Source organism: Oncorhynchus keta, chromosome 1 (genome assembly GCF_023373465.1).
Source record: "Oncorhynchus keta strain PuntledgeMale-10-30-2019 chromosome 1, Oket_V2, whole genome shotgun sequence".
NCBI classification, from domain to species: Eukaryota; Metazoa; Chordata; class Actinopteri; order Salmoniformes; family Salmonidae; genus Oncorhynchus; species Oncorhynchus keta.
The window spans coordinates 62,398,591-62,416,535 of record NC_068421.1 but is presented as its reverse complement, the minus strand read 5'-3'; the positions used below and the strand labels follow the sequence as shown (position 1 = coordinate 62,416,535).

The window sequence follows — 17,945 nt, the reverse complement described above, 5'->3', positions numbered from 1 at the left end:
TTCTCTGGTCTGATGAAACCAAGATTGAACTCTTTGGCATGAATACGAAGAGTCACGTCTGGAGCAAACCTGGCACCATCTCTACGGTGAAGCATGGTGGTGGCAGCATCATGCTGTGGGGATGTTTTTCAGTGACAGGGACTAGGAGACTAGTCAGGATCGAGGCAAAGATGAACGGAGCAAAATACAGAGAGACCCTTGACCATAACCTGCTCCAGACCGCTCAGGACCTCAAAAAGGTTCACCTTCCAATAGGACAACAACCCTAAGCACACAGCCAAGAAAATGCAGCAGTTGCTAAGGGACAAATCTCTGAATGTCCTTGAGTGGCCCAGCCAGAGCCCAGACTTGGTCTGAATACTAATGGTCTGAATACTAATGTAAATGTGATAGTTCAGTTTTTTTATTTTATAAATTAGTTAAAAATTCTAAAAACATGTTTTTGCTTTGTCATTATGGGGTAGTGTGTAGGTTGATGAGGGGAAAAAACGATTGAATTAATTTTTGAATAATGTAAAGTAACAAAATGTCAAAAAAGTCATTGGGTCTGAATACTTTCCGAAGGCACTGTGTATCTATCTATAATTCATTAAACCCAAGGCCCAATTGATTAAATGATTGCCAATCTAGCCTATTGTTGTCACCCTAGCCATCATCAGCAGCATTAGTTGTTCACCTCAAAGCATCCCTTGGCCCTGGCATTGCCTGGTGATGACAGACAGACAGTCCATCGGCAGACAAACAGCAGAGGGAGGAGCAGTGATAAGACACAGCCTTTATACACACAGACAAGATAGGGAGAGCTACACACACTTCCACAAGAAATCACAATGTCCCATCCCAGCCTACATATTCATGCTTGCGCAGATGCACACATGCTCACATGCTCACCCCACATGAGCAGGGGTAGGCATGTGTGTGCACGCAAAAACACACACACCGAGGGCCAAGCTCCAGTCCCAGTGTTCAACCTTTGTCTTTGTGAAACTTCATTAAAAGCAGAAAGGTCAGCAGCAAACACGTTTCACAGGCAGGCAGGCTAGGTGATTACGCCTTCTACACCCCACCTCCCTAGTTCACAAGTATTATCTGGAGACCTATTATAAACCGTAAAAATATATATTTTATGCTAAATATTTCCCATTTTGATATAAATGGTATCTGTCCCCTCACAGGTTTATGGTCATTTTAACCCCTCATTAATTAACAGCCAGCCAGCAGACTACTCTCGATCGCTCTCTCATTCACCTGTGGTTAAAACCATTCCGCTTGCGGTCAGTGTGCCCCTCCCCCATCACATGTCTTTATCTTCCCTACATCCCTTGTCCCTTCCTTCCATTGTCCTGTAGAGCCCAAGCCCAGCTCAGACAGGTGGGATCAGCCCCCATTAGGTTCCACAAAACTTAGGCACACAAATGGCCATTCACCTGGTAGACTCCCAGCTAGCTTCCACCCCTCCTTAGTGCAGTGTCAGGGGTGCCGTTCCACTGGAGCATGTCATCCCAGTCTGGGACATCCATTTGGTCATATGGAATGGGGAGACGTCACTTCCTGAAGTGAAAGGTTCCAAAGTAGTGAAGCATTCAATCATAAGACTCAGTAACTCAGCATTTCAGGAATTGTAGACTGCACTCAGAAAGCTCATTTCTTTACTATCACTTCGTTCAAACAAAAATGTGCATGACAATGTATTAGATGAATGAGTTCTAGGGCTAATTTAAATGTAGATGTATTACAACCAGATGCAGACACACTCCTTTTCTCAAATGTTGGTCAGTAGCACCATCATACATTGAGATGGGGAATTTAAAAAAGGTAAGCATATGGCTGAGTCAGTAACACTGTACTGCTACAGGTCAGGATTTGAAAACTAGGCCCAATAGTAAAGATGTCAGCAGACAGGCTGTCGGAACATAGACAAAAGATAGCAAAACACACACTACTACCCTCTACTGGACTGTTGTAGCCTGTGCAGCGTGGTCCTTCAGAGGAGCACTCCAGTGGCCACATAATTTAAAACCATTAACTTTGATTACAGAGTTGCCACTAGAGCAGAGATTCTGTATTAGCAGAATAAAAGCATACATAAAAACACATTTTTGCTATTTGCTATGGACCTCTTTATAGATCAAACAAGAACCTAACTGTTACGCACGCCTCTATGAAGAGGGAACGCAACACCCTGCAACATCTCAACTCTCTGTGAAGTGAAAGAGGTATGGGACTGTAGGTGTGAGTAAGGATGACAAAGGCAGAGAGAGTGGTACCATTTACAAGGAATTTATTCCTTCACACGGTAATATGGGGAAAGGGGGATGGACAGAACCAAAGCAAAGAAAGTAAATATCAAAGCCTCTCCTATCTAACCTGCCTACCCACTACATACCTAATTTAGCACCACCTGGTGCCCTAACCAAAATACAGGGGGTGGTCCACCCAGGTCTTACCTAGTGTGCATAGTGTGACGACCCTCCCACTCTGTCTGCCGTATTCTCTCTTTGTTCTTGTTTCCTTATTAGGATGCCGGTGGGCGGAGTTGGGAGGGTCGTCAGCTACATGGGAAACACCTGGGCCAGGTGTCTCCCAGGATAAATAGACCTCTTCCACATTCATGCATGCAAAACACTCACTTACACTACTGATTACACACACCATTGTATATTATACTTAGTTGCTTTAGTTAATAAATTTATATTTTGCTACTCCTTATCTCCACGTTGTCTCCCTTTGTTTCGGGCTTTGAGCCGGTTCGTGACAATAGACAGTGAATACTACGGGTTATGTATGCCTGCGGGCCTCTTGCCTAAGCACTCCCTAGGTGCCTTCCCCTTCCCCCCTGGGAACAACTGAAACAGAATAACACAAGCAAGTTCAATAATCAAAACACTGCGTCCTATTGACACACAACAGACATAACCAATCAGCTCCCTCACTCAACCAATACAGGACACACTAATCATCTCCCTCTGAGAACAACCAACACAGCAATGATCTTTCTGCAATGAGCTCCCAGCAATGATCTCTCTTCTGAACAGAACACTGTCTTTTATATAGCTTCAGAAGGAGTCTAATCGGATACAGCTGTAACTTGAGGGGGCGGGGTCAGCTCCAATCATCAATGGTTGGTCAGCTGCTTAGGGAGAATTCAGAAAGCCATATCCTGAAACACACTCAAATACAAACTACAACACAGAAACTGGGGAACGTAACACGCCCACCACAAAAAAATGCAAACATACAGTTTACAATAACAAAAAACCATATCGCATCCCCAGTTAGTAAACCCGTGATAGAGTTTAGGCAACCACATTCGCCGAGCATAAGGCGTAGGCAACCACATTCGCCGAGCATAAGGCGTAGGCAACCACATTCGCCGAGCATAAGGCGTAGGCAACCACATTCGCCGAGCATAAGGCGTAGGCAACCACATTCGCCTAGCATAAGGCGTAGGCAACCACATTCGCCGAGCATAAGGCGTAGGCAACCACATTCGCCGAGCATAAGGCGTAGGCAACCACATTCGCCGAGCATAAGGCGTAGGCAACCACATTCGCCGAGCATAAGGCGTAGGCAACCACATTCGCCGAGCATAAGGCGTAGGCAACCACATTCGCCGAGCATAAGGCGTAGGCAACCACATTCGCCGAGCATAAGGCGTAGGCAACCACATTCGCCAAGCATAAGGCGTAGGCAACCACATTCGCCGAGCATAAGGCGTAGGCAACCACATTCGTAGGCGTAGGCAACCACATTCGCCGAGCATAAGGCGTAGGCAACCACATTCGCCGAGCATAAGGCGTAGGCAACCACATTCGCCTAGCATAAGGCGTAGGCAACCACATTCGCCTAGCATAAGGCGTAGGCAACCACATTCACCTAGCATAAGGCGTAGGCAACCACATTCGCCGAGCATAAGGCGTAGGCAACCACATTCGCCTAGCATAAGGCACATTCGCCGAGCATAAGGCGTTCGCCTAGCATAGGCAACCACATTCGCCTAGCATTAGGCAACCACATTCGCCTAGCATAAGGCGTAAGGCCTAGGCATAGGCGTAGGCAACCACATTCGCCGAGCATAAGGCGTAGGCAACCACATTCGCCGAGCATAAGGCGTAGGCAACCACATTCGCCTAGCATAAGGCGTAGGCAACCACATTCGCCGAGCATAAGGCGTAGGCAACCACATTCGCCGAGCATAAGGCGTAGGCAACCACATTCGCCTAGCATAAGGCGTAGCATAGCATAAGGCGTAGGCAACCACATTCGCCTAGCATAAGGCGCATAGCAGGCGTAGGCAACCACATTCGCCGAGCATAAGGCGTAGGCAACCACATTCGCCGAGCATAAGGCGTAGGCAACCTAGCATAAGGCGTAGGCAACCACATTCGCCTAGCATAAGGCGTAGGCAACCACATTCGCCGAGCATAAGGCGTAGGCAACCACATTCGCCTAGCATAAGGCGTAGGCAACCACATTCGCCGAGCATAAGGCGTAGGCAACCACATTCGCCGAGCATAAGGCGTAGGCAACCACATTCGCCTAGCATAAGGCGTAGGCAACCACATTCGCCTAGCATAAGGCGTAGGCAACCACATTCACCTAGCATAAGGCGTAGGCAACCACATTCGCCGAGCATAAGGCGTAGGCAACCACATTCGCCTAGCATAAGGCGTAGGCAACCACATTCGCCGAGCATAAGGCGTAGGCAACCACATTCGCCGAGCATAAGGCGTAGGCAGCCACATTCGCCTAGCATAAGGCGTAGGCAACCACATTCGCCTAGCATAAGGCGTAGGCAACCACATTCGCCGAGCATAAGGCGGCGGTTCTGATTGTACATTTGCTTCAAGAACACCAATGGATTATGGTCCGTGAAGACCATTACAGGGAAGGCACTGGAGCCCACATACTTCAAATAACTGTCAGGCTAGCAATAAAGCCAGTGTCTCTTGTTCAATGGTGGAGTACCTTGACTGACACGAGTTGAACTTACGGGAGAAGAAACTGACGGGCCGATCCACTCAGTCTTACTCTTCCTGTAAGAGAACCTTACCCACCCCCACTATACTAGAGTCTACCTCCAACTTAAAAGGTTTTTCAAAGTTGGGGGCGGAAAGCACTGGGGAACTACAAAGTAGCGCTTTACGGACTCAAAAGCATAGTTACAGTCCTTGGACCACTTAAATGGTACCTTGGGACTGAGCAGAGATGTAAGGGGAGCTACTACCGTTGGGAAATTCTTACAGAATGTACAATAGTACCCTACCATCCCCAGGAATCTGCGCACCTGGTGGCGAGTTGTGGGAGCAGGAAAAACAACAATTGCTTCCACTTTGCCAGATACTGGGCGCACTTGACCTCGTCCCACTTGCTTCCCTAAGTCACATTGAGAAAACTGTTTATCAATAGGATAAGATCCCGAGTTTGATCGTTATCCAAATATTCCATTTGAGAGGGTAACTTCTTCAGCATCGCCGAATTACATAAGCGTTCCCACTGCTGTAACGTATGGCGTAACTCCAACCCGTCCTCCTTATCCACCTCTAGGTCCCAGCCAGGCTTCAGCACCACCACAGCCACACTGGAGACGGCGGGCTGGACCGGCTTACCTGAGGAACTGTTGGGAGAATCACGCACATAATATGCTTTCAGCATGTTAACATGACACACACGGGAAGAACGCCTTCGATCTGGGGTCTTTATCACATAATTGGTGTCACCGAGTTTCTTATCCACCAGATATGATCCAGAAAAACATGCCGACAGAGATGAGCCAGGGATTGGCAACAAAACTAAAACTTGATCCCCTGGTGCAAAAGAAAGGCCAACAGCCTTTTTGTCTTAATGCAACTTCATACAAAAACGAGGAGAGACTTTTGGGCTAACGCGCATGCGGCGTGCAGTCTCTCCCGCATCTTACTGACATAATCCAACACATTTTTAGGGGCGCTACTGGGTGTAGGAGATAAAATATGCTCCTTCAAAATGTTCAGTGGACCTCGTGGGGTGTTTCCAAACACAAGGTCAACAAGGACTCTTGTATCGTTTCCAATCTATATCTCTGCAATGACGTCCCAGCAATGATCTCTCCTCTGAACAGAACACTGGCTTTTGTATAGATTCAGAAGGAGTCTAATCGGATACAGCTGTAATTTGACGATGGGGCGGGGTCAGCGCCAATCATCAATGGGGCTGACCAATCAACTGCTTGGGGAGAATTCAGGAAGCCATCTCCTGAAACACACTCAAATACAAACTACAACACAGAAACTGGGGAACGTAACACAAACTCTATTTTGGTGCAGCAGGCAGCATTGCAAAACTTGGAGCCTTCATTCAAAACAAGTCACCATGTAGTCTGCCCCACACACCAATGGCCATAGTTTTACAACAATCCTCATATTTAAACCCCTTTGCATAACGCACTCGTTCAAAAAACAAATGATTGGCTTGGTGGTATGACTTCAATGGACCCAACTTGATGTTAACATTCTCTTGACTTCAGCAAATACCTGGAGGAGACAGGATACAATTAATTACGGGATATGAATGAATTTCCATTCAATTAACAACACCACAATCACACAACTCTGTACATGGATAGAGTGAGAGGAGTGTTGCACATGTCTGCCACTCGTGTATGGACAGCTGGGTTGGCCTGCTGAGTTGCCCCAGTCTAATTTTTGGAAAGCTGCTAATATTGAAACAGCAATCCAGATGTGGTCATATGAAGACAGTGAAACAGATATGTGACTCTCTGTGTGTGACTGAACAGCCTGGGGACTTACACTATATGACCAAAAGTACCAACAAATCTGGGTTTGGCAGATGGGTTTGACGGATGCCAGGAGAATGCTACCTGCCCCAATGCATAGTGCCAACTGTAAAGTCTGGTGGAGGAGGAATAATGGTCTGGGGCTGTTTTTCAGTGAAGAGAAATCTTAATGCTACTGCATACAATGAGATTCTAGATTCTGTGCTTCCAACTTTGTGGCAACAGTTTGTGAAAGGCCCTTTCCTGTTTCAGCATGACAATGCCCCCATGCACAAAGCGAGGTCCATACAGAAATGGTTTGCATAGATTGGTGTGGAAGAACTTGACTGGCATGCACAGAAGCCTGACCTTAACCCCATGGAACACCTTTGGGATGAATAGGAACACCGACTGCGAGTCAGGCCTAATCGCCCAACATCAGTGCCTGACCTCACTAACGCTCTTGCGGCTGAATAGAAGCAAGTCCCCACAGCAATGTTCCAACATCTAGTGGAAAGCCTTCCCAGAAGAGTGGAGGATGTAATATTAGCGAGGGGGGGACCAACTCCCATGATTTTGGAATGAGATGTTCGACGAGCAGGTGTTCACATACTTTTGATCAGGAAGTGTGTATGTGATTGTATAGAAATGTAACCCATGTTTGAAGTGTTTTAGTTATCTGTTTGGGCTTCTTGCGGCCAATTTGCATTCTATAAATTATTTCTAATTATGTTGCCGCCCCCTTACCATCCCCTCAAGAAAAAATCTGCCCGCAGCTGCACCTAGTTGATGTTCCCTGAGATAGGGTGCTGGGCAACCACAAGCCTGAACAGCTTCAATGCAACTTGGCATAGATTCTACAAGTGTCTGTTGGATGGATGCGACAGCATTCTAGTTTTTTTGTTGATGGTGGTGGAAAACGCTGTTTCAATCGTAGCTCCAGCATCTCCCATAACTGTTCAATTGGGCTGAGATCTGGTGACTAAAATGGCCATCATTTACATAATTTTCATGCTCAACAAACCATTCAGTGACCACTTGTGCCTTGTGGATGGGCATATTCTCATCCTGTGGGGGCATAGACATGGTATGCAAAATTATGGCCAGCATAATGGCTTGCTCAGCATTTTTATACATGAACCTAACCATGATGGGATGTTAATTGATTAATTAACTCAGGAACCACACCTGTGTGAAAGCATGTGCTTTCAATATACTCTTTTATCCCTCATTTACTTTATTTTGGCAGTTACCTGTACATGACACACACAAACTGGCACATCCATAACACATAACATCTCAGTACAACAATAATACATGTCTGGTGGTTTGGGATAGATGGGGCCTTATTGCTTCTGTAGACTGTCTCTGTTGTCATCTGAGCATCTACTGCTTTTCCCTCTCTCAAGACACCTGTCAATACACACTTGCACATACAAAATGTAACTGACCACCTTCTCTTGAATCAGGTCATTTCCTCACATGGACAGTTTCATTTGGAAGAAAAGTATCCAAGAGCACACTGCTCTTTCCCTGCTATTCACGGCGCTGTAGTTAGTTGCCTCCCATCTGATTACTGCAGTCAAAGAAGAGAACATATCGGACGTCAGCAGTCTCATACATGACATGGGTCCAGCCCTGGAGGTTGTCTTGGTTACGCGGAAAGCCATCAATTAGGCTGCTGAATTATGGCTGGTTCAACTACATCGTCTCCTCCATCGCCTGGGAGAGGATGGGGACAGAGGACTTGGAAGGGTACAAACAGGATCTGATGACTGTATGTAGGGTTTTACTCAATTCCTTTCAAAATAATGCCTTGTCAAGCCTTTCTACTCAGGCCCAGTATAGATCTAGGATCTTAATTTGAGCCAGTTTTCTACAGCAGGAAAATAATCTTGCAGAAACTGGAAATGTGAATTATTATGTGGATTATAATTCATGGACATTTTGTAGGGGTTCATATATTTTTCGTAAGGGAAAATCATGTCTGAAATTTCAAAGTGTAAATAACACATTTCAGTAGCCTTTTTAAACATCAAATACACTACAAGTTTTAAATGTTCTGCAATGTTGGAAAGTTATCCTGCAACAGGGTGATAGAATTAAGATCCCACATTTGTAGCAATTAAAAAAAAAAAAAATAATAATAATGTAGGGTTGCATTTTACATCATCATGATGATGTGGCCGTTGACACTTTGCTTCTTGACAGTCCAATATCTTAAAAACATGACTGCTGACATGCAAAACATTTTGGGACTGTATCAACAGTGGATTAATTGGAAATAATACCAAAATTGAGTTCCTCTTTAAGTGCAAACAAATGAATAGCAAACATCACATGAGGAGGTACACTGTTAAAATAAAGTGCTTTTGTAACACCAAAACTAATGGCAACTGAGCTGTCACCAATGCAAAGGAGACAAAACCTTCATGTTTCTGGAGTATTGAAACACTTAATCAGGTGTTGTGCAACACATTGCCAGGGACTGGGAGCACTACCGGAATAGGTTCAAAACACTATTTTAGTGTTTCAAGTTCTGTTTAGTGACGAATTAGATACCTTCTCTTTTGGTGTTGTTTCCTCTCTCTAAAGATGTATGGTGTTTAAAATACCCTGTCTAGTGCAGAAATAGATAACTTATTCTGGAGTATTTTCATTGATTTAGGTATCTGATCATTTGTCAGTTTAACCCATTTTGTCAGGCATCGTTGAGCACAGTGCTCCTTCCACCAGCAGGATACTGTATTTGCCTCTACCATTAAAAGTTGGAAATTTGGGAATGGGTCTCATCATTGAACGTCATTTTGCCTCACGGTTTTGATATCCGTTCATCATGATACATTATACCTCATGGCACAACAATCTGCTTAATACTAATATAGATGTATACTTTCCTATCTTCAAACATGCATACAACAAAGTGTGAAAAACTATTTTAAAAATGTATTACCCAGAATCATAATAACAGAGCCACATGGCAAGATAGAAAGTGCAAGGAAGTTAAGCCATTTTGCCACAACTTTGGAAGTATGTTTGGGGTATTTGTCCATTTGGAAGACCCATTTGCGACCAAACTTCAATGTCTTGAGATGTTGCTTCAATATATCCACATAATTTTCCTGACTCATGATGCCATCTATTTTGTGAAGTGCACCAGTCCCTCCTGCAGCAAGGCACCCCCACAACATGATGCTGCCACCCTCGTGCTTCACGGTTGGGATGGTGTTCTTCAGCTTGCAAGCATCCCCCTTTTACCTCCAAACATAACAATGGTCATTATGGCCAAACAGTTCTATTTTTGTTTCATCAGACCAGAGAACATTTCTCCAAAAAGTATGATCTTTGTCCCCATGTGCAGTTGCAAACCGTAGCCTGACTTTGGCGGTTTTGGAGCAGTGGATTCTTCCTTGCTGAGTGACCTTTCAGGTTATGTCGATATAGGACTCGTTTTTACTGTGGATATAGATACTTTTGTACCTGTTTCCTCCAGCATCTTCACAAGGTCCTTTGCTCTGGGATTGATTTGCACTTTTCGCACCAATGTACGTTCATCTCTAGGAGACAGAATGCGTCTCCTTCCTGAGCGGTATGACGGCTGCGTGGTCCCATAGTGTTTATACTTGCGTACTATTGTTTGTACAGATGAACGTGGTACCTTCAGGTGTTTGGAAATTGCTCCCAAGGATGAACCAGACTTGTGGAGGTCTACATTTTTTTCTGAGGACTTGGCAGATTTCTTTTGATTTTCCCATGAAGTCAAGCAAGGAAGTACTGAGTTTGAAGGTAGCGCTTGAAATACATCCAAAGGTACACTCCAATTGACTAAAATAATGTCAATTAGCTTTTCAGAAGCTTCTAAAGCTATGACATAATTTTATGGAATTTTCCAAGCTGTGTAAAGGCACAGTCAACTTAGTGTATGTAAACTTCTGACCCACTGAAATTGTGATTACAGTGAAATAGTCTGTCTGTAAATAATTGTTGGAAAAATGACGTGTCATGCACAAAGTAGATGTCCTAACCGACTTGCCAAAACTCTAGTTTATTAACAAGAAATTAGTGAAGTGGTTGAAAAAACAAGTTTGAATGACTCCAACCTAAGTGTATGTAAACTTCCAACTTCAACTGTATATGGTCAGCTGCAGCAAAGAAAGAGATAAAAAAAAGCTCTAAATGGCTCAAAACAGGGCTGCCAGATTTGCTCTTCATTGCTCTAACCAGATGAATATTATCCAAATGCATCAGAATCTCTCATGGCCTCACGTTGAAAACAAATTACTATCTGATTTTCTTTAGAAATGTTATATATATTTTCTTAAACACAGTATTTTTCATGGCCAGTTAGTACATACTAGCAACACGCATAACCACCAAACCAGCCTTGTTCACTGCCTTTAAAAAAAAAGATAAGTGATATGGCTGACTTGCTTAAGCAAATGTGGTTTCTACTGACAATTGAAATGTACAAACTATGGCATAAGGGAACAATGAGCGGATAAGAGGCGTTCTGTAATTTCGATTAAGAAATTAACGAGTGACGAAGGACGTAGTCAATTTAACTTTGTGTGTTATGCACGTGAGTGAGGACCCAAAAGCGGTTTAACAAATACAGAGTCCTTTAATGTCAAAACACAGGGAAGACATAGATCCTCTTCAGATGTATATAATGGCAAAATAGACAACCCGCAGAGAGGGCGACAAATGAATCATAAAGTCCTTTTGATAATTACAGAAGAGTCCCCTTCTTAGCAGCAGAGGCGAATAGCTGGGTGAGCGGCGACAGACTGCTGGTCTCTCTGGGTAGGCGCGGGTCGTAGAGGACAGAGGTACCTGATCACACGTAGCATCAGATGAACAGGTAGATTCCGACAGGACGGGACAAGGGTGAAGCAAACAAGACGATAGTTTGGTTCTGGCATGAGAAACTCAAACGAGAATCTGACAAAGACAGAAGCAGGAACAGAGAGAGAAATAGAGACCTAATCAGAGGGAAAAAGGGAACAGGTGGGAAAAGGGTGAACGAGGTAGTTAGAGAAGATGAGGAACAGCTGGGGGAAGGAGAGGAAGAGAAGGTAACCTAATACAACCAGCAGAGGGAGACGGGGTGAAGAGAAAGAACAGGAACGAGACATAATACGACAATACATGACAATGTGTTCAGCACTTTTGAAATGTACAGCGACAGAATGCTGCACATCAGCTGCTCTTACAGTATTTTCCCTGTACACCAAGTCAGAACCATAGGATAAATAAAGGGTGCATTTAAACAGACAATGAAACCTCTTTCAATATTAGATGATGACATTTCTCTAAAACAGGTTATAGGCTACATGTGCAGCACCACCGAGTCAGAACAGTAACGTTAGGTGAAATTAAGAGGTAAAAATAGACCAAATTATTAGGGTGAGGCACATGGGCTACTAACAGCTTACTACACAACATACACTTAGTATTACTTTCTTAGCTACAGTATACATATCCCCATGGCATATTACATAATTTATGCAGCAGCATACAAGACATTTTTGGACTCACCTTAGCTTGTGTTGTGCTCACTTAAACATGAAGGTGGCGCGGCGGTTTTGTATTCAAACGTTGCCATCAAATCAAATTCTGGTATTTTCTGGATTTATGGTGGGAACTCTGGAAAAAAACACAGCCATTCCATTGAATAGCAGGCTACTGGTTGTTTTGCACTGCTTGCAGTTAGCCACTGATTCCTTCCAAACGACTTATTGTTGAATATGCGATTTCCAACTTTGTTGCGCAATCTTTATGTCCAATGGCCGATGAGCACCGATACATTTTATCTATAATTTATCTTCATTATTTCTCTTCATATGACAAGGATTAAAAGGATTTGCCAGTAAATTGTCAACTTGATTCATAATGATGACTGCTAGCTGAGACTTTGAAAGTAAGATGTTGACATGATCAGTCCAACCAAAGCTACTGTACATATAACATGATTTGATGTCATTTTATCTGTGGCCAAAGACCTTGAGCCTTCTTGGAAGGGCACTTGTAATATAACTCTAAGGCAGGAAGGACCCAAAGGGCTGAAATTTTGGATGTCTACCCTTACTAAAGACATACACTTTGCGATGATGTAGTGTCCCCATGAGTGACAGAACACTGAGCCAATCACAGCGCAATCCTCCTATATATTTTTTGCTGGCTCCCCCACCACCACAGAAAGCACTGAGCTAGGCTGAAACGCCTGCATTTTGGAGCTGCCTTACTCAAGAAATCAAAAAAGAGACCATGTGTGTCTGCGGCATTTTTAACTCAATGATATATATATATTTTTTTGACATTGTTTGCAAACTGATGTGACACGTATTAATGCCAAAATAACATGCAAAACAGGCAAGCCTTTTAGACTGATAGCCTCTAATTTCAAATGTTCACATACTTCCACAATTTTGGCACACTGGGTTTATTTCCCTGCGCCCAGTCCTTCAAGTAGAAACACAACATGTAGGATCATCAGGAACACGCAAAAATTATTTTGTTAAAAGTAGCCTACTCGGAGGCAGGAGTGATCTTTAACCAACTCCAAGGCAAATGGATCACTGAAAGATGACAGCAGAGTTCCAGTGTGTCATTAAGGGGAGGTGAGGTGCTTTGCTACTTCTGTCTACTGTACACATCAGATTCACTCGCAGAGCCGATCGCATATGTGATACGAAGTGGCATAAATGAAATGTAGAACCTCCTATTTGTCCTTATTAGCTGAAAAGGGACAGTATTGTCTGCTCATAATGCCACGCTTAGCTTTGTTGATTTATTAGCTAAGGAAAAAACTCGATAGTGGTTCATCATCATGTCAAACAAAGATTAGTCTAGTGACGAAGGCTATAAATTATTTTCGGAAAAGTACTATTTATTTATAACAATATCAAGCTTTCCTCGTTATTTATTTTGATTTGTCCTAAAATCATATGAAACAATTATGTCCGGACCTTATCAATTGTGCTGCCTTCAAAGAATGGAGCTAGATTTGACAATAGCTTTCCATTGCATGATTGTGAATATGCAGCTCATAAAAAAATTCAACCATCAATTGGTCTATTCTTATCACCAGGCAGACACTTGATGAATGTGAGTAGCCTAGCAGTCATAGGCTATAGCCATTCAAGACATGGAGGAAAAGCACAGACTGTTACCGCCAAATAAAGGACTCCCGGCACTCCCACGCGCTCCCTCTCCCTCTGCTTGTTCATTGGTTCACTCAGCATCATCAGCAGCAAGGAAGATGAACAGCGCCAGACGATGCATCGCCTTGGGAGAGAAGAGGAGACAAGACAGCATCCTTAATGTGTCCATACGGGGATTTTATCAGCCATGCAGCAACAATTCGATACACTGATTGTCGGATTGGATAGAACTGTTGTCTATGATTTCTAGGGTTCTTGAACACTTGTTTTTCACCCGCTGATTTATCAAAGCGCGAGTCTGTTGTTCAGCCAATTATGTAGAGGAAGCGTTGAATAAAAAATGGGGGATCTCCCTGCATTGACTGTGTTTTATCCTTCGTTTTACACTCATGGTGAGGAATGCCTGGTGGTCTAGATTGTCATCGCTCGGATCAAGCGCGCCTCGTGAGCCGCCAGTGCCGCATCATCATGCATCACTACAACCACCCGACTGGGCCATTGACACGACGCCTCTGAGTGTGCCGCTCTCCCCCGGCTTGTGACATGACAGCCCGGGGACGAAAGAACAGCATCAACCGGCACAGACCTGCAAGAGGACGTATGGATTTGAATCATTTTGAGGGGCTGGAGCCCACGGAAGCCCGGACTGGAAGAGAGGGCAGTGCCACGCAGACACCGATAGGCTACACTTGCGATGCGAGGCGTAGAGAGGATCCAATACCACCAACTGATGTTATTTAATTAATCTGCGCCCCTATCCTAAGATCTGACCACCTATCTGTTTTATCTTTGTGCATAAATGTAAATGGTACTGATTGCCTTTTTGGATGCATGCAATGCATTGACTAATGTGACATATTAATCATATTGTTTGTAGGTCGATAGGACGTGACAGTGTTATCATCCTGTCTGGTCCAACTGACTAGAACCCTAATCTCATCATGGGCTGCATTCAGAGCATCGCCTGTAAATCGCGCATCAAACGCGAAAACATAGTGGTCTATGACGTTTCCGCCACTATCGATCACTCCCCGACAATTATTGAGGAGAACTCTCCTATAGTGTTGCGCTACAAGACGGCCTATTTCAAGGCCTCTGCACGGATAGTGATGCCCCCTATTCCCCGTAATGAGACTTGGGTGGTGGGTTGGATCCAGGCATGCACACAGATGGAATTCTACAACACCTACAATGACATTGGCATGTGAGTTGAGTTCTCCTCCAGGCTGCTGATTGAAGCTCCCCAGCTGCTCCCACCTCCCTCTGCTGCTCTGTCCCAAACTGTCACTTCTCTGGTGCTGTAGGAAGTGTGTGTGTTTTGTGTGCCATCAAAATTGAAATGAATGCAACGCAACACTTGATATGTGGATATGTGTGAGTGTATGTGTAGCAGAGCATTTGTGCAAACAGAAGGTTAACCATGCACTCAACCTCCTTCATTCAAACCCCCACCAATTGATTCTGTTCCAATTGATTCTGTTCCAATTGATTCTGTTCCTGTGACTTCACCATCAAAATAGAGATGACAGAGGAGCTACACAACTGCTCCTAGACATACATTGTGTTCACAGAAACAAGGGGGAGAGAGAGAGAGATGCACTGACACACTCCCACGCTCCCTTCTCTCCAGGAGACAGAATCACACACCCACTGACGAGTAACACATACAGCCTCCTCCAGCACTGCCTGGGGGTGTTTTTCTCTGGAGGAGGCATATGTGAGGAGGTGTTTAATCCTGACTGGGGATGGGGGGTCTAGGGGTGCAGCAGAAAAACATGACAAATGGAGCTGATCTGAAGGGGAGAACGTGGCATCAGATCACACCAGCCGACACCCTCTCATTGGCCGGAAAACACAAGATATTATTCCACTGACTCACTGAACCATCTATCTATCATACATAGTCTACAGTATGGAGCCCTGAGGTGAAATACATTTATCAAACATCTTCTATGTATTTGTATGTCTTACTCTGTTCTTTTTGAGAATGTCTAACACAGAGGCTCCCAAATGTAATGTGCTGCGTGAGACAGCTAAAGCCCTTTGAATCTCCTTGTGAACCTACAGTTCAACACAGTGCTAATCCATGACCCACTAAGAACAGGTTCCAACCCATCATCTATTCAACTGTAGTTTGACCTCTGACTTGTTGTCCTCCTGCAGGTCTAGCTGGGAGCTACCAGAGCTGCGTGAAGGTCTTGTGAGGGCCATCAGTGACTCAGACGGGGTGAGCTACCCCTGGTACGGCAACACCACCGAGACGGTCACCCTGGCGGGGCCCACCTCCGAGCCCTTGCGCTTCACCGTCAGCATGAACGATAACTTCTACCCCAGTGTGACCTGGGCCGTGCCCATCAGCGACAGTAACCTGCCCCTGCTCACCCGCATCAAGAGGGACCAGAGCTTCACCACCTGGCTGGTGGCCCTCAACACGGCCACGCGGGAGAAGATCCTGCTGCAGACAGTCAAGTGGCGCATGAGGGTGGACATCCTGGTGGACCCCTCCATGCCCCTGGGCTCCAGAGCCACCCTGACGGGCCGGACGCACCAGGACCAGCCCCGCGTCCTAACCCACATGGAGCCCATCCCCCCCAACGCCCTGGGGAGGCCCAACGCCAACGACGCCCAGGTGCTGATGTGGAGGCCCAGGAAGGGCCCACCCCTAGTGGTCATCCCTCCTAAGTAGCAGAGAGAGGGAAGGGAGGTGTAACTAGGGCCCAGACATCCTGCCATTATGAGATCAATATGGACAGAAACTTGGAGGACAGCCGCCTTAAATCCCAACCACTGCCTTTGAGTAGAGAGAGAGGACTGCTGCCTGGACCAAAGCCTAAATACAGACCAGACCCACAGAGGGACCTCTGCCTTAATAACATCCTCTGTCCTAGAGAAGCAGAGAGGACTAGTCCTTTGTGAGTGTTCCAGGCCCAGCAGGGCTCAGAGTAGGCTACACTCTAGGGGAGCAGCCTGTAGCCTACTGCACACCATGCTGCCTCACCGAGATGAGAGCAGCTATCTTTAATTACAGACTGTTCTGGCTCTATGACAGTGATGTAGAGGGTTGTGTCTCAAATGGAACCCCATTACCCTTTGGCTCTGGTTAAAGGTAATGCACTATGTGGAGAATAGGTGGCCATTTGAGACTAACCCGAGGTGTGAGAGGCCCAGCAGTACATGTATGTGGCTTTATGGGTATAATACAGGTGAGATTGGGGAGTATAATGTATTTTATATGTAAGAACAAAGATTGTAGTACATTTAAATGCAGCCTTCATGCTCAGTACAGTTACAGACAAGGATGAATGTGTTACTGGTAGAAGGGGAAGACAGGCTCTCTATAGCCACCTACAGAATGGCCAATGAGAACAGCAGTGTGGGCCAGGTCAGGTATGATGTACAGAGGAGACAGTCTGAAAATGTAACAAAATGAACTCCCCATGCTGCTCATTACTGAGGTGCAAACCATACTAGCCTTTACACTGATACACACATCCCCTCTGCGACTACACACGCATGCACACACACACACCCTCTGTGACTACACACACACACACACCCTCTGTGACTACACCCAAGCCATAATTCTATGAGGGACAAGTGGGTTGAATAGGATATTACAAATCAACTGTTTATATTGAAGGTCATATCACATACTGTGTATGGTGACAAACGTCCATTGAGAGCCAGTCATTCACAGTAACAGATGTCCGAGTCATTCTGTTCTCAGGCACTGGAGGATGTACAGAACTGTACATTCAATCACATGTACAGTGGGACAACATAGACAGGTATTCCAAAGGGTTTCATTATGGATGGGTGGGAGATTTAGCATGCAAGCATTGTTTTTAATTCAATAAAATGAAGGTAAAACATGTTTGCGTGTTATAAGAACGTCTTTGAATTAATCTGCAAGTGTAATAGTTGTTCCCCTCAGTCCCACATTGCCAGTGTACACACAGCTGCTGCGTATTCATGTTTCGGTGTTGACAGAGGGTCAGTGGAATCAGTTCATCCTCTATAGGTCTCAT

At 44.9% G+C, this 17,945-nt stretch overlaps 1 protein-coding gene and 1 long non-coding RNA gene across 2 annotated transcripts; one reads left to right on the top strand and one right to left on the bottom strand.

Annotated features, from left to right (window-relative positions):
* Positions 1 to 11,372: 11,372 nt before the first annotated feature.
* Positions 11,373 to 14,069, bottom strand: LOC118390350 (uncharacterized). Its single transcript, XR_004826939.2, has 3 exons — positions 13,927 to 14,069; positions 12,293 to 12,400; positions 11,373 to 11,587 (listed from the first exon to the last, which is right to left on the bottom strand). It is a non-coding gene; the product is annotated as an uncharacterized LOC118390350 (long non-coding RNA).
* On the top strand, positions 13,847 to 17,561 carry fam78bb (family with sequence similarity 78 member Bb). Its single transcript, XM_035780802.2, has 2 exons — positions 13,847 to 15,121; positions 16,081 to 17,561. The coding sequence occupies exons 1-2, from the start codon at positions 14,859 to 14,861 to the stop codon at positions 16,601 to 16,603; spliced, it is 786 nt and encodes a 261-aa protein (XP_035636695.1). The 5' UTR covers positions 13,847 to 14,858; the 3' UTR covers positions 16,604 to 17,561.
* Positions 17,562 to 17,945: the final 384 nt, after the last annotated feature.

Bases quoted from the DNA above. Each gene is read 5' to 3' on its own strand.
- fam78bb (XM_035780802.2), top strand. From the start codon at position 14,859: ATGGGCTGCATTCAGAGCATCGCCTGTAAATCGCGCATCAAACGCGAA. The intron at 15,122-16,080 runs GTGAGTTGAGTT...GTCCTCCTGCAG, and splicing joins ACCTACAATGACATTGGCAT to GTCTAGCTGGGAGCTACCAG.